This window comes from Oncorhynchus kisutch, linkage group LG10, assembly GCF_002021735.2.
Source record: "Oncorhynchus kisutch isolate 150728-3 linkage group LG10, Okis_V2, whole genome shotgun sequence".
NCBI lineage: Eukaryota > Metazoa > Chordata > Actinopteri > Salmoniformes > Salmonidae > Oncorhynchus > Oncorhynchus kisutch.
Window position 1 is genome coordinate 41,605,175 of NC_034183.2, and position 16,696 is coordinate 41,621,870.

Sequence of the window (16,696 nt, forward strand, 5' to 3'; positions counted from 1 at the left end):
TGTCTCTCTGGCTAGTTTGGGTTGTGTTTCATGCTCTTATTACTCAAATTATTTAATGGCCGCGCTGTTTACAATGCATTACACACACACACACACACACACACAAAACCGAAAGTTACCAAGTGTACATAGTTAGGAGAGGGTTTAGGGAATTTGGCAGTAAATGAAACCCCCCCCGCCCCCCTCTTCATCTAAGCCTGGGGCAGCAGTGTTCGAGCAACGCTGTGTCATGTCAAATAAACTCCACACACTGCCCCACATCCCCTTTACACACACACACAGGGCCCCAGCTGTTTCGGCAGGCTGAAGTTAACCCCCGGCGTCCAAGAGACGGCCATGGAGATGTCAGCTGACTGGAGGTGGGAGGCTGATTTCTCAGCATGACGAGGCTTACTGCCCGCACTGGCCCAGACATACAGACCGATAGGCAGACAGACAGACGGAGGGAGGGAGGGATGGAGGGTGAGGAGAGGGGATGGAGGGTGAGCAATCTGCTCTGCAGACAGACAGGAAAGCCCCTAAAGCCTGTCTGGGATACAGACTGGAGCCATTTAGGGTGTGTGTGTGTGTGTGTGTGTGTGTGTGTGTGTGTGTGTGTGTGTGTGTGTGTGTGTGTGTGTGTGTGTGTGTGTGTGTGTGTGTGTGTGTGTGTGTGTTTTCGTTTTAAGGTAAACCATCCCAACATGTCTCCACTGTCCATACGGTTTCAGCTGAGAGTTGGGACACAGGCCTCAGCCTGCAGCCAGTTCGCGCACACACACACACACACACACAACAATGTGTGCCAGTCTCTCCTGTCTCAAGGGCACCAATGTGTTGAGGAAGTGAGGGAGGGACGGAGGGTAAAGTGTATATTCACTGCCATAACTACTGGGAAAGTTGATCCTTTCTTGTAAATGTCATCTGGCAACTGCCTCAGATGTGTAACCTCTCTCTCTCTCCCCCCTCTCTTCCCTCTGTCCATCCCCTTATCTTCCCCCTCTCCATCCCTCTCGCCATCCCTCTCTTCAGGGAAGAGGTGAATGATAAGCTGAGAGACATGCCTGATGGGACCTTCTTGGTTCGGGATGCCTCCACTAAAATGCAGGGCGACTACACACTAACACTGAGGTAGGTTACCACACTACACACTAACAGTGAGGTAGGTTACCACACTACATACTAACAGTGAGGTAGGTTACCACACTACACACTAACACTGACGTAGGTTACCACACTACACACTAACACTGAGGTAGGTTACCACACTACACACTAACACTGAGGTAGGTTACCACCACACTACACACTGACAGGGAGGTAGGTTACCACACTACACACTAACGGTGAGGTAGGTTACCACACTACACACTAACACTGAGGTAGGTTACCACCACACTACACACTAACGGTGAGGTAGGTTACCACACTACACACTAACGGTGAGGTAGGTTACCACACTACACACTAACACTGAGGTAGGTTACCACCACACTACACACTAACACTGAGGTAGGTTACCACCACACTACACACTAACGGTGAGGTAGGTTACCACCACACTACACACTAACGGTGAGGTAGGTTACCACCACACTACACACTAACGGTGAGGTAGGTTACCACACTACACACTAACGGTGAGGTAGGTTACCACCACACTACACACTAACACTGAGGTAGGTTACCACCACACTACACACTAACGGTGAGGTAGGTTACCACCACACTACACACTAACGGTGAGGTAGGTTACCACCACACTACACACTAACGGTGAGGTAGGTTACCACCACACTACACACTAACGGTGAGGTAGGTTACCACCACACTACACACTAACGGTGAGGTAGGTTACCACCACACTACACACTAACGGTGAGGTAGGTTACCACCACACTACACACTAACGGTGAGGTAGGTTACCACCACACTACACACTAACGGTGAGGTAGGTTACCACACTACACACTAACAGTGAGGTAGGTTACCACACTACACACTAACAGTGAGGTAGGTTACCACACTACACACTAACAGTGAGGTAGGTTACCACACTACACACTAACAGTGAGGTAGGTTACCACACTACACACTAACAGTGAGGTAGGTTACCACACTAACAGTGAGGTAGGTTACCACACTACACACTAACAGTGAGGTAGGTTACCACACTACACACTAACAGTGAGGTAGGTTACCACACTACACACTAACAGTGAGGTAGGTTACCACACTACACACTAACAGTGAGGTAGGTTACCACACTACACACTAACAGTGAGGTAGGTTACCACACCACACACTAACAGTGAGGTAGGTTACCACACTACACACTAACAGTGAGGTAAGGCATCAGACACTTCACTCAAGAGTTTATGTATAGAGAAAGTTTTTTTTTATGAGGTAGTAGTCGTTAAAGGTATTATTAAAATGTATATTCTTTTAATTAATTTACAGGAGTCCAAATGTTTCCAGAAAGCCCTCTTTCATACATGCATCCTCTCTCTGTCGTTTTCTTCTCTGTAGGAAAGGGGGGAACAACAAGTTGATCAAAATCTACCACCGGGATGGGAAGTATGGTTTCTCCGACCCCCTGACATTTGGTTCTGTGGTGGAGCTGATTAGTCACTACAGACATGAGTCTCTGGCCCAGTACAACACCAAGCTAGACGTCAAACTTATGTACCCCATCTCACGCTACCAGCAGGTAGGCACATACACACACTCTTTTTCCACCCTCTTTTTCTTCTCACTGTCCTCATCCTTTACTCTCTTTATTTTCGGGACCTATCTTCCTCCTCTCCCTGCTCTTCTCCTGTGCATCCCCAGTCAATCTAATGAGTAGTGCTGGGGATTGTTCCCTTCCTTCCCAGGCAAAGTGCCTATACAGCAGGATTCACAGCATGGTGAAATATAACCCTGCCTATTCTTCTCTCTCTCACTCTCTCTCTCTCTCTCTCTCTCGTGGTTCCCGTGCTCAGCCAGTCATTACTCAAAAGCCTTAGCGTGGAGAATTCACCCCCCCCCCTGCACCTAGAGAAAGGCATCATGGGTCATGAATTAATCAGGAAGCCTCCCTCTGTAAGCACAATCAGACAGGCTAATTCCCAACTCCTGTTCCCCCTCTTTCTCTCTTCCGCTCGCTGTCTGCACTTCATATCAATGTATCTCCCTCTAATGTGCGCTCTCTCTTCCTTTCATTCTCTTTCTTTCCTCTCAGGATCAGCTGGTGAAAGAGGACAACATTGACGCGGTGGGGAAGAAACTCCAGGAGTACCACAATCAATACCAGGAGAAGAGCAAGGAGTACGACCGGCTTTATGAGGAATACACCAAGACCTCACAGGTACCGTACACAACACACTATTACTGTTAGCCCGTCATACCACACACACCTACCCTGCACCCGTATCGCCAAACCCAGTATACAGACCCAGTAGCTAGCTGACACCAACTATGTTCTATATTATGACTGTGTAGTCATCGTGTATGACTGTGCCAGGCTGATAAATCGAGACAAATAGACGAGACAAATAGACGTAGACTTTATTCATTGGACGATCGCACCGTTTTCAGGCTGATGAATGGAGGACTGATTGCCCCGGTGTCTTTGTTATAACCCTCTCAGGAGATTCAGATGAAGAGGACGGCCATCGAGGCCTTCAACGAGACCATCAAGATCTTCGAGGAGCAGTGTCACACGCAGGAGCGCTACAGCAAAGAGTACATTGAGCGCTTCCGCCGGGAGGGCAACGACAAGGAGATCGAGAGGTATTCAGGGGGGTTTTCTTTTCTTTCTTTTTTTATCGGCTCAGACCTGCTCCAATTGGAATACACTCTCTTTGTCATCAGGCAAAGTCATGTTTGTGTACATCAGAGAATGTGGTGTCTAGATGGACCTTAATTGTTGAACAGAATGTTAGGTTGTGGGGTTGATGGGAATAGTGATGAATAATGGTAATAGTAGTGCACTAGAACACATAGAGTATGCAGTGTCCTGACCCATCCGCCCCCTCTCACCCTCCGCTCCCTCTCTGTCCTACAGGATCATGATGAACTATGAGAAGCTTAAGTCTCGTCTAGGGGAGATCCACGACAGTAAGATTCGTCTGGAGCAGGACCTGAAGACCCAGGCGCTGGACAACCGAGAGACGGACAAGAAGATGAACAGTCTCAAACCTGACCTCATCCAGCTCCGCAAGATCAGGGACCAGTACCTTGTGTAAGTAGTAACCCATACAGGAAAGGGTTAAGATGCAGTTATCGTATAGGACCAGTACCTTGTGTAAGTAGTAACCCATACAGGAAAGGGTTAAGATGCAGTTATCGTATAGGACCAGTACCTTGTGTAAGTAGTAACCCATACAGGAAAGGGTTAAGATGCAGTTATCGTATAGGACCAGTACCTTGTGTAAGTAGTAACCCATACAGGAAAGGGTTAAGATGCAGTTATCGTATAGGAACAGTACCTTGTGTAAGTAGTAACCCATACAGGAAAGGGTTAAGATGCAGTTATCATATAGGACCAGTACCTTGTGTAAGTAGTAACCCATACAGGAAAGGGTTAACAGAGTAACACCAGTGTCTTGGGTAAGTAATATATGATGGAGGAAAGAGTTAACCTTGTAGGTGTATAGTAGGGACACATACCTTGTGTAAGTAACTCAGACTGCAAGGAGTTCATACCGGGTTAACTGGAGAACTGCCATATTTGTATTTATTTAACTAGGCAAGTCAGTTAAGAACCAATTATTATTTACAATGACAGCCTAGGAACAGTGGGTTAACTGCCTTGTTCAGGGGCAGAATGACAGATTTTTACCTTGTCATTTTGGGGTTTTGATCTAGCGACCTTTCAGTTACTGGCGTAACGCCCTAACCACTAGGCTATCTGCCGAACCACTAAGCTACACTAGGCTGTATTACAAGTTTGTGTATCATCTGAGCTAAATGCAGGCTCTTTATAGGGAAGTCCTTGGGCTGCCTGGGGAGAATAGCATTACCAGGTCTGCCGCGTTTCTATACAACAGATTCATTCAGAAGGGTTGTGCGAGTGCTATTAATTCAATACCTTTTGTTGTCTGTCCTGTTCAATGGAGGAACGATGCGCATAATGAAAGAAGGGCTTTAACTTTATTTAATTTTCTCTCTCCCTCTCTCTCTCTCTCTCTCTCTCTTCTCTCTTTCTTTCTTTCTTTCTTTCTTTCTTCACCCCAGCTGGCTCAATCACAAAGGAGTTCGACAGAAACGAATTAACGACTGGCTGGGGATCAAGAACGAGAACACAGATGAGTAAGTGTTCAGAGCACGGCCTCGCACTGCAAGGCTCACTCTTATCTGTACCATGGACATCTTGGAGCAATAGACTTCACATTGGCTCATTCACTATAGTCTTTTCACTATACTCATGTTTGAGGGATATAGATTTGAGCAAAATCGTCCTCATTTGATATGTTGGCTCCACCATATATTAATCATCTAAAATGAATCTCCGCTAGACCCTATGCTTATCTCTCTCCCCTGTCTCCTGTGTGTGTAGAGGGTACTTTGTGAGTACGGAGGAGGATGAAAACCTGCCCCACTATGATGAGAAGAGCTGGTTTGTAGGAGACCTGAACAGAACCCAGTCTGAAGACCTTCTACTAGGCAAACCTGACGGAGCCTTCCTCATCAGGGAGAGCAGCAAGAAGGGCTGCTACGCATGCTCCGTAGTGTAAGTACTCAAGTATATTCTATCAATAAGATAAGCCTGCTCCGTAGTGTAAGTACACAAGTATATTCTATCAATAAGATAAGCATTCTCCGTAGTGTAAGTACTCAAGTATATACTATGAATAAGATAAGCATGCTCCGTAGTGTAAGTACTCAAGTATATACTATCAATAAGATAAGCATGCTCCATAGTGTAAGTACTCAAGTATATTCTGTTAATAAGGTAAGCATGCTCCGTAGTGTCAGTCTCTCAATATGTACTACTGATTGAGTCTCTGCGATGTTGATATGCCATGGTAAGTTTTGGTCAATTGTGGTAGTTCAATAATCCTCTGTGAGTGTGTCAAAAACTGCTCTTATACAGTGCCATTGGAAAATATTCAGATCCCTTCCCCTTTTCCACGTTAATTTTTTTTACATTAGACTTATTCTAAAATGGATTAAATACAAAAATTCCCCATAATGACAAATCAAACAAAACCGAAATATGACATTTACATAAGTATTCAGACCCTTTACTCAGTACTTTGTTGAAGCACCTTTGGCAGTGATTACAGCCATGAGTCTTCTTGAGGAGTTTCTCCCATTCTTCTCTGCAGATCATCTCAAGCTCTGTTAGGTTGAACGGGGAGCGTTGCTGCACAGCTATTTTCAGGTCTCTCTAGAGATATTAGATCAGGTTCAAGTCTAGGCTCTGGCTGGGTCACTCAAGGACAGTCAGAGACTAGTCCCGAAGCCACTTCTTGGCTGTGTGCTTAGGGTCGTTGTCCTATTGGAAGGTGACCTTTGCCAGACTGAGGTCCTGAGAGCTCTGGATCAGGTTTTCATTAAGGATCACTCTGTACTTTGCTCCGTTCATCTTTCCCTCGATCCTGACTAGTCTCCCAGTCCCTGCCACTGAAAAACATCCACACAGCATGATGCTGCCACCACCATGCTTCACAGTAGGGATGGTGCCAGGTTTCCTCCAGACGTGATGCTTGGCATTCAGGCCCAAGAGTTCAATCTTGATTTCATCAGACCAGAGAATCTTGTTTCTCATGGTCTGAGTGTCCTTTAGATGCCCTTTGGCAAACTCCAAGCGGACTGTCATGTGTCTTTTACTTCAATCTGGCCACTCTACCATAAAGACCTGATTGGTGGAGCGCTGCAGAGATGGTTATCCTTCTGGAAGTTTCTCCCATCTCCACAGAGGAACTTTAGAGCTATGTCAGAGTGACCATCGGGTTCTAGGTCCCCTCCTTGACCAAGGCCCTTCTCCCCAGATTATAAGGGAATAAGGCAAGTGCAGACACAGGAGGCAGATAGTTGAGCTCCAATATCTATTATACCAAAAAGGGGTAGGCAAAAGGCAGGTCAGGGACAGGCCAGAGTTCATAAACTAGTCCAAACAGTACCAGGCGAAAGGCAGGCTCGAGGTCAGGACAGGCAGAGGTTCAGTGAACAGGTCCAAGTCCAAACAGTACAAGGGGACAGGCAGGGTAAAGGTCAGAACAGGCAGAGTGGTCAGGCAGGCGGATTCGGCATCAGGACAGGCAAGGTTCAAAACCAGGAGGGCTAGGAAAAGACAGAGACTGGGAAAAATAGGAGCTAGGAAAAAGGCTGGTTGACTTGGCAAAACAAGACGAACTGCGACAGAGAGACAGGAAACACAGGGATAAATACACCGGGGACTAATGGGGAAAACAGGAGACACCTGCGGAGACACAAATACAGGTGAAACAGATCAGGGCGTGACACAGATTGCCCAGTTTGGCCGCGTGGGCAGCTCTTGGAAGATTCTTGGTGGTTCCAAACTTCTTCCATTTAAGAATGATGGAGGACACTGTGTTCTTGGGGTCCTTCAATGCTGCAGACATTTTTGGTACCCTTCCCCAGATCTGTGCCTCGGCACAATCCTGTCTCAGAGCTCTACGGACAATTCCTTTGACCTCATTGGCTTGGTTTTTGCTCTGACATGCACTGTCAACTGTGGGAACTTATATAGACAGATGTGTGCCTTTCCAAATCATGTCCAATCAATTGAATTTACCACAGGTGGACTCCAATCAAGTTGTAGAAACATCTCAAGGATGATCAATGGAAACAAAATCAATTTTGAGTTCCATAGCAAAGAGTCTGAATACTTATATAAATAAGTAATTTTTTGTTATTTGTTTTATATAAAATCTACAAACATTTCTAAAAACCTGTTTTCGCTTAGTAATTATGGGGTATTGTGTAAATTTAATGAGGAAAACGATTACTTCAATCCATTTTAGAATAAGGCTGTAACGTAACTTGTGTGTTTTGGCTCGTATTAACACCTCCTATCCTCTCTTTCTACAGTGTGGAGGGCGAGGTTAAGCACTGTGTGATTTACAGCACACAGAGGGGCTACGGCTTCGCTGAGCCTTACAACCTGTACAGCTCTCTGAAAGACCTGGTCCTGCACTACCACCAGACCTCCCTTGTCCAGCACAACGACTCGCTCAATGTGCGCCTGGCCTACCCTGTCTACGCACAGATGCCCTCATCCTCCGGCCCTGCCCCACGGAGATGAGCACCCCCCCCCCACCCAGCCCCAGGATGGATGAGGGGACAGGGGGTGGGGGGGGTAACTATTACCCAGAACCTGAGAAAATACCTGAGATGGGGGGGGGGAAGTGGGAAACACTTGCTGCGACACACACGTCAGCCACCTTGGAGTTATATATATTTTTACTAGAACAATTGGAGGGCATTCTTTCTAAAGACTGCTTGATTTGCACAAGGACGTTTTAAATGTTTGTGAATGTGAAAAAACTGAAGGAAAAGAGAAGAGCCGAGTTTTAGGTGACCATGCTGCAACCTAAACTCCAGCCAGGGCTCTTTTACAGATTTAACGACAACATGAAGACGCTCAATTTTAAGGCTTTGTTTCCTGTCGTCCGTCTGTCGCCCCAATTTTTTCTTTTTTTTTTCCCTTTCCTTTTACTTTTCTGGTTTTGTTCTCTTTCTTTTTTTATTTGGACAATTTATTTTGTTCACCGCTTGTTTGCTAAATGCAAGAGATGATGATTATAATGATGTCGAGTGTATGTTCTCTGTCCCTTTCCGAATCAGAAGCAAAAATAATGTAGCATAACAGACAAAAGACGCTTGTTCAGTGTCCCTCCATATAGACTGCTGCTGAAGGGTTGGGGGGGAGGGTGAAGGGAAGGGAGAATCGAAGGGAGGGAAGAGTCGAGAGGGGTCACAAGCCAGAGAGAAATGTTTTGTAGTCTTAAAAGAGGGAAAAAAAGCTTGATTTTATACTAACCGTAGATGGAGAGTGAGTTTGTTTTCTTGATGGCTGGATCATATTTCCTATGACACATTGTAAGTCATGGTAAAGTCATGTCGTTATAGTCACCTACAGAGACCAAAGTTGGCATGGGCAGAAACAAGTCCATTGTGTTTTTATTAGTCTGTATGAATGGAGAAGATTGAAAAAGAGTGGTTGCTTTGTTTAATACCACACACGAAACAGAGTTTGGGCCCAGTGCTCGTGCACTATAAGCTCTGAGGGGATGGTACGCACAGACGGAGACGGTCGGGAGGTTTGACCGTCTAGACGGCGGTCATGGGTCGGGGTAGAAGCACTTATCTAAGAGGAGAGCCCAGCCAAGGCGGCACCGTACGGTTTGACACCAAATCCCAAAACTAAGGAGAAACAAACGACCTTAGAACCTGAAACATGTTTGTTTTAAACAAAATATTATTTGTAGTATATGCTAATGTCTGTTTAAAACAAACGGGGAACCTTTGAGATAATAGACTTTGAACTGTTTTAGTGTACACAAAGCAGGTAGGGAGGGGGGAGTTTCAAGTTGAAGACGAATGCTTTTGATGATGATAAAAACTTGAAGAAAGTGCAATCCAACAATGTATTATGATTATTTAGGTTAGCAGTCACCCGGAGAGCTGAACGAACCCAGCTTCCAGACAGACTCGCAGGAGAGATAATCAAAGTGCACATTGAAGCTTTTGAAGATATATTGCTTTTCTTTCCTTTTTTTGTTTTGTTTTTGTTTGTGTTTCACTCAAACTTCTTACCCAGTGCTTGACTTTAAGACCAGTGGAAACATTTCTGTTGAAAATAAAATATTATAACATCGCACAATAAATATTGACAAAATGACAAACAACCACAATGTGCAATTTTCCAGTCTATTCGGTCACATCTACTCCCTGATATGAAACTCTCTATTCTGATTGGCTGTTGTTTGGCTACTGTGTTACCATTGGCTCTCCTTGCTGCCTATCTAACCAGCAGCCCCTGAGACAGACAATGGACCAGTGATGTCAAATATGGTGGATAAATGAAGATAGTTCACTCAGGCCGTTTACCATTGAAAATAAATGGACAATTTCTGGTCTACTTAACTGGGTGTTTTCATAGACACCAGTCCTGTCTACTTAGTTCATTTTCTTTCATTGAACCAGAAAAAAAAAAACTGTGAGTGGGTTATTTCACTTCCTCATCCATCTCCAAGTGTCCCTGGGGTCCTGTCTCTCCCAGACAGTTGTCCCCTCCCTGCCTGTTAATCTTAGGCCATATTTAAGGCCTTGTTGACAGGAGAGGATAGCGCTGCAGCAGAGGGGTGATTTAGTGACCCTGCAGTAGAACAAACACAGTGATTTTTAATCGAGCCCCCTCCAAATTTGCATCTTACTGGACAAATGTTTTGGCTCAATTGGGGGTAAAGACACCATTCCAGTGAGGTTGACTACCAAAATTGATCTAACAGATTCAGAGTTACACATAAAAAAAACTGGATTCAAATAAGCAACTCTCTCGTCACACTTTGAAAACAAGAGTTGTATATTGTCTGGAGTCTTCAGTGAAGTGTATGGGGTCACACCAGTAAGAACCAGTGCTCAGTGTGTGTGAGAAGGAAAGTTATCTAGCCATGCGGTGGTGGTGAAGTGGAATCATCATGGTGAATGATACCCCCCCCCCCCCCTGAGTATCTATCTCCCCTGTATCTCCTCCACAACGACACCATACGCTTCTGCGAATCATCTTTATCTAACATGCACTCCCACCCCTTAGAGTAGTGCACTAAGATAAGCCAGATGAGGCAGTGTGGGGGGGTGGAGGGGTCACTAGGTCACAGTCAGTGCTGAAAGCCCTTGATAAAGAACACATGCAAGGGAGGAGGAGGGAGAAGGTGTGACACTCCCTCTCAAGACTAGAGGAGAGATGGGTTCTCCCGTATTCAGTCTCTCCCTGGTCTGTATGTTCTGATGTGCCTAGTAACAGCTGTTAGGGTTACGGTGAGGTTCAGCTCTTCTGTATGGAGTGTAGTGGGGTGTGATATGGTGTACTGGGGAGGGAAGGGGGTTAGAGGTCATGTTGAATGTAAAACTGGATCAGGCTGTTCTGATAGATGGACGTTTGTTTGTGTCTCCTCGTCCCTGTTTTCTTTGGCAAGGACCCTCATGCAGGATGCTAGGATACCCTTTTGCTACATCAGTTTCATAACAAAACCCACTTTAATCTCTGGACTGGTAAAAACCAGGTTTAACAACACCCAGACAGTAAGCTAGACCTTTTGTCATTAATTATAATGGTGTCTACCTGGTTCTAATCGTGTCTATCCACCTCAGTGGCCCTGCTCTGTTAGGTTTGTCCACTGAGGTAGCTCAAGAGCCTGTCTATCTTCACTTCAGTCTCCTCTACCATGGTTTGAAGGTTGTTATTTTGTTGACTTTTAGGTTCTTTCTTTTTTTTTACTAGGAGCCCTATAGGGCCCTAACTCTATTACTTGAACTATTGCATTGCTCACTGTTGAATGTCTTTATATAGAAATATACATATATTAAATAAAATATCTGTTTTGTTGTTCTATAGTAGTGAGCAGGACTGGGTTGACTTTTAAATATATATAATTATAACATGTTTATGTCACAGAAACAGAAATACAAGTAAGATTCTTTGCAAGGAGGGAAAGATACTCAGAAATATACTAAGATTACGTTTGTTGATGGGGGGGGGGGGGGGGGGGGGGGAATGGCGCCGCATTTCCTATATAGTGCTTGGGAATCGCGTGCCATTTCAGACGCAGACACGGTGTGACTCTGTCTCATCTTCAGTTGTTATTCTCCACTGTGAGACAACATTTCCTTGACTAATCTATGATGCTGAAAGAACACATACTATTTTTGTTCGTGATTTAGTTGTTCCTCTACTCCCCCCCCCCCCCCCCCCCCTGGCATTGAGACCAAAGATTTCAGTTGACTTTATTTTTAGCCTTTAGATGTTGATAGTTTGAAAGGGATGTTTGTTTCCATGTTACATGTCATTTCCATTGCCTTGTTTCCAGAAGAACTCAGAAGTTAATATGGTACCGTAGCTAGAGGTAATCAGAGTGAGTGAATATGGGTAGCCTAGTAGTTAGAGTGTTGGACTAGTAACCGGAAGGTTGCAAGTTCAAACTCCCCAGCTGACAAGGTACAAATCTGTCGTTCTGCCCCTGAACAGGCAGTTAACCCACTGTTCCTAGGCCATCATTGAAAATAAGAATTTGTTCTTAACTGACTTGCCTAGTTAAATAAAGGTCAAATAAATGTCCCATACAGTTAGCTAGAATCCCCTGTTAGTGATAATGATGTTGCTAATTAGCAATGAAAGTCATTATTATGAAGTATAATAGTAATGCATTATTGGGGATAGGTGTTCCTTAGTGATATTTGAGGTATTCGATCTATACCAAAGAACATTTGGATGTCCTTACCAAGCAGTGTGGTTAAGGAGGATATTTTGCCTCAAATTATTATTATTCAAATTAGACTGATAGTTTTCACCGCTCTGAAAGTGATGAGAGATAGAAGGCAGATTTATTCCTATGTCAGGGTTTAATTTGAATGATTTAGCAAGTCTCTGCACCCATGATGTGAGTGGCTTTATTGGTCTACAATATGTGTGCCGTTGGTGTGATTCCTCTTTTAGTTTAGTTTGTGAAAGACCTCTTACTTCACCAAAAACACTCCCTGTGTCTTGTCTCCTTGTTTTCTCACAACACAGTCAAATATTTGCACACGTTGATCCAGTCGGACGTACGGTTGCTCTCTCTCCCTCTCAGCTTTGAAAGGAAGTGAATAAGACAGATACACTTTCATTTCCCCTTGTGTCTACTGGTTTGTCTTAAAAAGAGAAGAAGTGATTGTCGTTCTTCTGCGGGACAGAAAGCAAGTTTCCCTTAAAGTTCTTTCACTCCAGAATGCATACGATATCCCTTTCCTTTTCTGTCAAGGGTCAGGGGTCAGGGACAGAGGAGTAATGCGTGAGAGAGATGTTCTGTCTGAGATTTAGTGTTTTTATTAAAGAACAGCACCTTTGTGTTTCTGTAGAACCACTGTCAGTGGGATATGACTTGGGACAAGGTGTGCTGCACATACTACCAAGACATTTCGAAGAGGTTAGGACGAACCAAAATATCTTATTCCCCAAGTTTACTTTTTGACTGTTTTAATCGTTTTCTGTGTGAAAACAAAACTATTACGTTGGAGTACAGGTACAGGACAATGCAGGCTTAGGTTTCCTATAGCACCACAAGACTGTTATATAGCTATAATGTCTGTTGTTCTTCTTCTTCTTGCCCCTCAAGCAGTTCTGCAGAGTTTCATTTGCAGCATGCAGCCAGTGGGGGTTTGAATATGTTGTGATTCTCACCAGGAGTCGTGTGTGTTCTTAGCACTGCTATCTGATCACAATACCCAGCACAGCTTCATAGGAGTACAGCTTCTTATTAAAAAAAGAAAAAGATTTAGAAAGAAAAAGAGAAAACAATTGTTTGTTAGAAAAAAATGTGTGTATCACACTGTCCCCTATCCCTCTTTTGACATACGTACAGATCCAGCATGCATCTTTGGTACTCGTGACTGTTGTTTTTGTGTTTAAAAAAAAAAAAAAAAGAGAAAAAAGAGATGTTTTAAAGAAAAACGGTTGTTTGACTGTTCATGGTGTATTCCCAATCTGATTTGAATCCAGCTAACTAAACAAGTCACTGCTTCCAGCTGAACCAAGTTACAGTCCTATTATTGTCCGTTTATAGCGTCCTAAGTATGTAATACTGAGAAAGATGAACGTCACAGCAATAGAAAACGTGTGTTCATTGCGGTCTGTTTGGCATGTTGAAACCAACACGTTTCTCCATATCACAATATCTGTCAATGTTTGAGACCGACAATATAATATGCTTTGAATGTTTGACCTGTAAAGCATTTACTGGGTTGCTTACAGTACACAACTTGAAACTCACATAAGCAAACAGTTATTCTTATTTCACAGAATGCTCGCAGAATTTCTTTAACACCAGCAGTTTTTGTTATGTAGGCTACTTCTTAGACAAAATACAAGCAATATGACATTGATCTCCTTTTATTTTTCTGTCTGCTTACTTTATTCTGACAATTACTGCTAAGTAAGTACCTACTCACATAGACGTTCTGGTGTATAATTGTGTGTTTCTGGAGCGCCATTGTGGTGTTGTTGCATGTGGATTGTGATGGTGATGACTTTACCTTGTACAGCCGGCTATGAGTGGTGCTCTTACTCTCCAGACCAATCAAACAGAGACTTCTTTCTCAGTATTACAATGACGACATCCATACCGTGCTTTTAGCTTCTATAGGTATTCCCTTCATCAGTTTCAAGTTGTTTTAATAACGCCACGGTACACTACTTCACTTTTCTCGTATCTGTTGCAATGGTTTGTGTATGTTGTAAAAATCTCCATTTGTTATGAACTCAACTCTTGTACGTTATCAATGGAACTTCACTATATTCATTTCTCTCGCAGAATAAAGAAAATATTTTATTCAAACCTCCTGTTGTCTCTGTGTTGTCTTGTGGGTCAATTAAACAATAAGGCCCGAGGAGGTGTGGCATACGGCCATTATAGAAGGAAAAGAAACGCACACCTATTTAGGCGAGGTGCTGGCTAGCGGAGTAGAATACTTGAAAATAAAAGAGAGCCGCACACTCTAGGAGCTCAGACGCAAAAATGTAATTACCAATGTTTCGACAGCCAAGCTGTCTTCATCAGGGTGTCACCAGTTTATAATAGCAAGAAAGCACCTCAGGGGTTTGTGGTATACGGCCAATATACCACGGCCCGGCGTAACGAGGAATGCCTGGAAACAGCCCTTAGCCGTGGTATATTGGCCATACACCACAAACCCCCTGAGGTGCTTTATTGCTATTATAAACTGGTTACCAACGTAATTAGAGCAGTTACATTTTTGGTCATACCCATGGTATACAGTCTGATATACCACAGATGTCAGCCAATCAGCATTCAGGGCTCAAACCACCCAGTTGATTATGGGGAATGAATGGTGACCAGCAGATCAATGTTACAGCTTGAAGCGCATACTGAGTTTTGGCTTTAGGGATCATTTGCAGGTATTTGAATTTCTGTATCTCGACATGACACCAATAGTGTATAGAGTTGAGCATGCTTAAATCAATGTGCTTGCCAAATTTACACCTGTCTAATAGACATTGATTTTAAAAAACAGATTCTGTCACACCCTGATCTGTTTCACCTGTCCTGTCTCTACCCCCAACCAGGTGTCTCCCATCTCCTGTGTATTTATACCTGTGTTTTCTGCTTGTCTGTTGCCAGTTCGTCTGTTTTTATTTTTGTTTAAAACCCATTGAGGTTGAAAACCTATTTTGCGAGGGCGACCTGGCAAGAAGGTAAAACAGGGAAATAGCAGCATGTCCGTAAAATTTTACCGAAAAATAGAAAATACACACAAAAGACAGTGTCACAAGTTACAGATACAATTGAAGATTAGAAACAACTGCAGTTATCACAAACAGTGTTGTCGATCAGTCTTAAAAACAAGCAAGGACACTAACTCCTGTCCCGTCAAGTCCTACCAGGTGTTTTTCCCATTTTCAAGTTTCTATAAATATATTGACACAGCTTAGCCTTTTGTTAATCACACTGTCATCTCAGATTTGTTTAAATATGCTTTACAGCCAACGCTAGACAAGCATTTGTGCAAGTTTATCATGGCATAATGCTATGGCTAGGCTCTGCTAGCATCAGGCAACATTTTCACGAAAATAAGAAAAGCAATCAAATGAAATCATTTACCTTTGAAGAACTTTGGATGATTTCACTCAGGAGACTCCCAGTTAGATAGCAAATGTTCCTTTTTTCCCAAAATATTATTTTTGTAGGCGAAATAGCTCCCGTTTGTTCGTCAGGTTTGGCTGAGAAATCGACCGGAAAGGTCACTACTTAACTGTTTTCAAAATTAGCTCCATAATATCGACAGAAACATGGCAAATGTTGTTTAGAATCAATCCTCAAGGTGTTTTTCACATAACAATTCGATAATATATCCGTCGGGGCAATTGGTTTCTCATAAGAAGCGATTAGAAAAATGGCTACTTGTGTAATTTACACAAGATTTTCTGCGGGGGCCACCATGTGACCACTTGCTAAATGTGGTCCCTTACGGCTATTCTTCAACATAAATGCGTAAAAAGACGTCACAATACTGTAGACACCTTGGGGAATACGTAGAAAACGTAAGCTCATTCGTAGCTCATTCACAGCCATATAAGGAGTCATTGGCATGAGGCGGTTTTAAAAAATGCGGCACTTCCTGATTGGATTTTTATCTGGGTTTCGCCGGTAGCATCAGTTCTGTTGCACTCACAGACAATATCTTTGCAGTTTTGGAAACGTCAGAGTGTTTTCTCTCCAAAGCTGTCAATTATAAGCATAGTCGAGCATCTTGTCGTGACAAAATATCCCGTTTAAAACGGGAACGTTTTTATCCAAAACTGAAAATACTGCCCCCTAGTTATAAAAGTTTAATGCAACCGCTGTTTCAGATTTCAAAAAGGCTTTATTGGGAAAGCACACTTTGCGATTATGTTAGGTCAGCGCCTAGCCACAGAAAACCATACAGACATTTTCCAACCAAGGAGAGGTGTCACAAAAGTCAGAAATAGCGTTAAAATGAATCACTT

General features: G+C 43.5%; 1 protein-coding gene across 4 annotated transcripts in view; it reads left to right on the top strand.

Annotated features, from left to right (window-relative positions):
* Positions 1-14,525, top strand: part of LOC109898154 (phosphatidylinositol 3-kinase regulatory subunit gamma) — a 302,420-nt gene extending 287,895 nt beyond the window's left edge. For all 4 annotated transcript variants that reach the window (XM_031833698.1, XM_031833701.1, XM_031833699.1 and 1 more), the window contains 8 exons: positions 1,012-1,110; positions 2,509-2,689; positions 3,203-3,328; positions 3,611-3,753; positions 4,028-4,204; positions 5,200-5,274; positions 5,522-5,695; positions 8,023-14,525. In XM_031833698.1, coding sequence (XP_031689558.1) covers positions 1,012-1,110; positions 2,509-2,689; positions 3,203-3,328; positions 3,611-3,753; positions 4,028-4,204; positions 5,200-5,274; positions 5,522-5,695; positions 8,023-8,236 — 1,189 coding nt within the window. In that variant the 3' untranslated portion in view covers positions 8,237-14,525. The remainder of the gene's footprint in view (positions 1-1,011; positions 1,111-2,508; positions 2,690-3,202; positions 3,329-3,610; positions 3,754-4,027; positions 4,205-5,199; positions 5,275-5,521; positions 5,696-8,022) is intronic.
* Positions 14,526-16,696: the final 2,171 nt, after the last annotated feature.